Below are 5,878 nucleotides of genomic sequence, written 5' to 3'. Positions count from 1 at the left end.
TGGTGGATTTGATTAATAAATTGTTTCAAATTTCAATACAAGTAGTACTTTCATATGCAACGTTTGGTTGGGAAAAGGGCATGTTTTTGTTGACAATAAATTTAGAGAGATGCGTGTTGACTCCACTTGTATGAAATTTATGAAAGCAATTGTTGTAGGGGAATTTCCCTTGTGAAAAAATGAAAGGTGGGTTTGGCAAGTGCATAATGACATTTCAAGGTTTGGAACATGAACCAGTAAAACTCCTCTTAGATCGGAAGAAACTTCAATTTGCATGCTTTGCTCTTATTGAAAGATTGTCCCATCCTTCTCTTTCTTTTCTTTGTGGAGCATGTGTTTCACCAAAGAGACATACCACCAGGTAATTTGTTGGCATAGGCAAATCCCGGAATCGAACTCTCAACCTCGTCTAATCACATGCAACATGGTTCAAATCACACTCTCACATACACTAAGCTTATAACTCCAAAAAAACCCTAGCCGGAAATCTTCTCTACCGCGACGGCACGAGGGCTCTCTGTGTTTCGGCTCGTCGTCCTCGCGAGCTTGACAAGATGAAGTACAACCCCAGTACGTGTAATCGGCCCTATCTCCACCTTCACTCCACCTTCAGCTGCTCTGGACTCGATTTTCGCTTGCTTCCATTCAATCTGCGTGCAACCCGATATGGTACTCTGATGTACTGGTGCTCATTTTGGATTACGTTCTTTGTATGTATGTGCAGGAGTCAGCTGCTCCAGGAGGAAATCTAGAAAGGCCCATTTTACTGCGCCTTCTAGCGTGAGGCGTGTGCTCATGAGCTCCCCCCTCTCGTCTGCATTGAAGCACAAATATAATGTACGGCATCTTGGGTGGTGTGAGATTGAGTTTTAGTTATCTGGTGTGCGGCCTCTTTACTGTCTGTCTGCCTATACAGGTGCGATCTGTTCCCGTTCGCAAGGACGATGAAGTGCAAGTGATCAGGGGTACTTACAAGGGAAGGGAGGGCAAGGTCGTGCAGGTCTACAGGAGAAAATGGGTGATTCACATTGAGAGGATCACAAGAGAGAAAGTGAATGGTATTTTTTCACGTTTTTCAAGTATTTTCATATACGCAGATGGTTGTCACCTGTATCTTGATGCATTACATATAGTAGCACAGCCAGTGTTTTGATTCTTTTGCATAGGTCTAGATTTTTGTGCATATTGCAGGTCCTCAAAAATTTCTGTGTGGTCGAGATTAATGTTCCACATTGTCAATTGATTGTGTTTCTATCTTGCGCAGGTGCTACTGTGAATGTAGGGATTGACCCCTCTAAGGTGGTGATCACGAAGCTCAAGCTTGACAAGGATAGGAAGGCTCTGCTTGATAGGAAAGGAAAGGGTAGAGCTGCAGAGAAGGGCAAAGGGAAATTTACAAGCGAGGAGGTGGCTGCTCCTCTGCAGGAAGTAGATTAATCTTGTAGCGGACTCCTTTTGCCATGTACTTGTCTGGCAGAATTTTGCGATGGTGAGAAACTTCCTATTTTAACTGATTTACCCAGTTACATTGAGAAAATTCTGAATACAGATTACGATTACGTGTGTTTGGTTGTGTCCATCTGTTTTGTGGCTGGCAAACATTGCTTACTTTAATCTGAGTAGGACGTTTTTTCTGTAGTCAAAGCCTCTGTAGTTGTAGCGTTGCTGTCGAAACTTAGTGCGGTAAGTGCATTTTTCAAAAGTGCTCCCATCTCTGCCTTTTGTATGTTTTTTTCAAGTGGAAGGCCTTCAATTGGAGAGTTTATTTCATATCTTGGTCATTACCATAAGAAGTTAACTGCAGTGGTAGCTTGCTACATCTCTCTTCCATTAAAGTTCAGAATCCTCGTGTTTATTGTTTTTCTCAGAATCCTTGTGATGAAGGTTTCCTCCTCATCCACCTTAAAGGCTAGTCCTAACTAGTGAATCCTGGTTATTGTAGAAATCAGCTCCTGATAATAAGAGAACCGGTGCATTTTTTCTTTGCGGAGGGGTATTATTAATTCTCATTCTTTAAGTTTCTTGGTCTACAGTACCTTCAAATATGCAGGCGTGCATTGTGTTGTTGATTTAAGTTTCTTGTCAATTTTCACATTGGTTGAGAGGACCATCTGTTTTGCAGGTTTTGGGAGACTTTCTTATTCATTTTCTCAGCTTGGAATACCATGGGCTTCAACATTAGCTTGGAACTATTTTGAAAAGCATATCATTGGAATAAATAGATAGCTTCAACATAAATGAGAGGCTGTTAGATTTTGAGTTGACAATTCAGCTGAGATTACTTTATGATGTCTAGTACTATTTGGGTCTTGAAAAGAGAAAAGAGAGTCCTCAAAAGAGAGTCCTGGGAACTGTTGATGAAAAGAGAAATTTCAAAGGTCTGTTTGCTATCGTCATATCGTTGCCAATGTTTTACTGAGTGAAATTGTTAGGGTCTTACAGGGAGAAATTTCTTCTTGCTTTAATGTCTAGATATCACTATTGATGTTAAGAAATGTGCTACACCACTTGTAGTGGTCGCTGCCTTTGCATTGCGGGACCGGACCTAAGGGCACCCCACTTGGCACATAGCCGTTGTTGATGCCTCCTGGGTGGTTGGCTACATGCCGTTGATGGATGGCAGGTCATCCTCTGGCTGCCGCTAGCCTAAAATATATGTAGGACAGTAATGTGCTGCTGCTGTAACTTTTCACAGAATGGCAGGGTATATTGGTGCTGCTCCCTCAAGCCATTGTTGTTGATTTCCTATACTCAAAGCGCATGTTCTTGTGCTCATGACAGCTTACCACTACCATTAATGCTACTGCTGTTGTTTTAAATGACACCTATTTTGTGTTGAATGAGAGGTTGAGGGTGCCTGTTGTGATGGGTAGCCAACTGTCTACAGCGCATCCATCGATACAGAGGTCAATTGGCTTGGAAAGTAGGAAATCTTTGTGGTGTTTTCAGGTTGCGTTCCCTAGTCATTAATTGACACCTCCCTAGGAAGCGGGATCAACGGACCACATTCGGTGTCGTGAGGTGGGAGCAACATGGGCTATTGGGTCACATTTTTCAACTAGGTGTGAACTAAGTGTTTGTGAGCTCAGTGGGAACTTGATTTAAACAATGTTGTGAATTGAGTGTGCATTATGAGAAACATGAAGTGAAGTTGGGAGGGTATGTGCACTACACCAAACTCAATGTGAACTCGATGTTAACTAAGTGACTCATGCGTGATGACATGATCCATAAACTTAACACACTCCTTTCAACAACCACGTGTTGGCTTAACAGTTAAGAGTCAAACTCAAGCAGGACAGTGCATGTGCGTCCACAAAATCACACCGGTTTTGGAAAATATGCCCCCATCATACAATTGAAGGTGGCAGGGCTTGAAAGTGGTTGGGAAAGATGTCTATGGTACATTTACTGGCATTATGTGAATCTGATGGTAGCCACTCTTCTTGTCTATATGACTAGCAGGACGATCCTGAAATCGAGCCAAAATATCATTGATATGTGGGATAGAGAAACGGTTTCTAATAATAAACCTGTTCAAGGTACGATAGTCAACACATGCGCCATAAACCATCCTTGTTTTGTGCCAAGAGAATTGGGGAGTGGTAAGGGGAGGAGCTTGGCTGGATATATCCTTCAGTTATATAGCTAAGTGATTTGGTTGAAAACTTCATCTTCTTGTTCTTGGCTGTGTCGGTAAGATGCTCGAGTTGGGGAGGTGGGATCTAGGATTGAGAAGAACTTCATGATCTTTAGGCTGTACCGGATACTTTTGTAAAAAGCGCACTTTGATTAAGAGAGGATAAAGGACCATATTCATGGAGAGAGTTATAGTTTGAATAAATTATGTAAGCAAAAGAGGTCTTTTCATTAATTTCTTGATGGAACAAGTAGATACAAATCCCTCGAACTTTCACATCGAGTTTAATCTGTTTGTGTCTATGGGTGAGTAGGATCTCTCGATCATGTACTTATGGAACTTAAAATATCACAATCTGTGAATTCCATGATGTAGAAATCTACAGCATTCAGAATCCTTGGACGTGGACTCCGAGTGAGCCCACCAAAGGTGTAGTACAACCGTAAGTGCCGATCGTCATCCGGGTTGCAATGAAATTGTCCTTTGGGTATTCGACAATGCCAAGGCGGGCGTTGGGTTTCCATGTGAGTAGAAATGAAAGTTTTTGGTTGACCAGGGTCAATGAAGATAAGCGCATCTTTGCACGACTCGTTCCCAAGCTCTGCAAGGTTATCCTTATGTATCGTATCCAAGCTTTTTGACAAGGTTTGGGATCAATCCTTTTGAGGGCGAGGGTTCTTGTTGTTGTCTTGGGTGTTCTGTTGTTTGCTAGGAAAATTAGTGAGTGGAGTAGAATGGGTCATTTGGTTACATTTCTCGAAGGTGTCTTATAAAACCACACTCATAGCATTTGTTGTGAACCCTGAACTCGGCCATCTATTGAGAGCTAGTTGAAATTGTTGGTTAGGGGTTGTGAAGGGCACGTAGTTTGTTGCTTTTGGGCGGAAGGACTATTGGTGTGGACAGTGGCATTCTGTTGTGATGATGTAGTTTGGAAAAGCAATTCCTTTGTCATGATGTGGTAAATGCCTCTGGCATGGGACATAAGTTGCCTTATAATGGAAACTTGTCTTCATCGACTTCGAGAGCCAATTTTTCCCTATTCCTAGATAGAAGTGCCTAGAATCTTAGGAGGATTAGGTATCAGTAATTTTGTGAGCTTGTTTGCGTGACCTGCATGTCTAGCCGAGTCCATTAGATTAGGTTCTCTAGTTTTGGAACCCTCTTGCATAAATGGATTATATAAGCGTTTTAACAGGTGTTGTTGCACTATGGTGGGAATGTAGTATGACGTACATGTAGGTTTAAGTTAAAGAAATCCAATGAGCCATTGCCAGCCTCAATTGGATTCCCGGGTGGACATGCGTAAGCCTTCATAAGTTCATAAGCCCAAATTTACCCTAAAAAAGGGATTAGCAGGCTAGCACTCTCATCAGATTACCCAGCGCTACATTCAGCCCTTGCATTTGCAGAACGCAGATTGCATAGCATTTTTACTCCAGGCCAGTCATGGTGTTTTGCTCCTGATCAGCATTAGGGTTTTGGGAGAAATTGAGCCAACGTTTTTGCTAGATCAGCCCTAGCGCTAGCATCTCCACCACATCAGCCTCCGTGTTTTCAGATTTCAGTATTTTTTGTAGCCAGAGAATGCCTTGGATAGGCGTTTGCAAGATTCCCGATGCGGTTTGGTACTTCAACAGCCCATTGAGCCTCTCCTCAGACATTCCCTTGTCGCATCGAGTACTCCTATTTGCTGGCCATCATCGGTATCGTTTAGTTTTGTGTTTTCAGCCGTTCGTTCTTCACTTTGGAAGCGTAATTCAACCCTAGATCTACCCTTTGGTGGCCATTCGCAATCCCATATCAAGACAGATCCAAAGGTGCATCAAATCAACCCCGAAGGTGCTTTATCTTGAAGAGTTACCAACGTGTGTGGGGCCCTTGAGAGGGTTGGTTGCGACCTCGTCGAGTGTCGTTCTCCTCTTCTCTCTCTCTCTCTACACATCTCTACCGCTCTCTCATTCTCTCTCTTCAAGGAAATAAAAGGAATCATCATTCAAGCTAAAAGAAATCACTAACGCAAAGGAAAAGAAGTAAAATATTTGTGGATTAGATCTTGACCTTTTCAATTCCACGACACTTGACATTGGTATCGGAGCTTTAAAGATTTTGCACTAATTTGCTAATCTCCAAAATGTTTTTTTTCTTGTGTGTTTTCGGTTGTGTTGGTAGCCCTTTGGTGTATTACTCCTCCCTCTGTTGGAACAGAAGGTCTGTCATTGCGTGTAGGACCGTGCG

General features: G+C 42.5%; 1 protein-coding gene across 1 annotated transcript; it reads left to right on the top strand.

Moving 5' to 3' along the window:
* The first annotated feature begins 413 nt into the window (after positions 1-413).
* Positions 414-2,396, top strand: LOC147460134 (Translation protein SH3-like family protein). Its single transcript, XM_086511248.1, has 5 exons — positions 414-570; positions 725-837; positions 917-1,058; positions 1,265-1,489; positions 2,123-2,396. Exons 1-4 carry the CDS (start codon positions 555-557, stop codon positions 1,435-1,437), a joined length of 444 nt encoding a protein of 147 aa, XP_086367374.1. The 5' UTR covers positions 414-554; the 3' UTR covers positions 1,438-1,489; positions 2,123-2,396.
* Positions 2,397-5,878: the final 3,482 nt, after the last annotated feature.

Source organism: Adiantum capillus-veneris, chromosome 4, assembly GCF_014529385.1.
Source record: "Adiantum capillus-veneris isolate H3 chromosome 4, ASM1452938v2, whole genome shotgun sequence".
Lineage (NCBI taxonomy): Eukaryota > Viridiplantae > Streptophyta > Polypodiopsida > Polypodiales > Pteridaceae > Adiantum > Adiantum capillus-veneris.
This window is presented reverse-complemented; position numbering and strand designations above follow the sequence as displayed.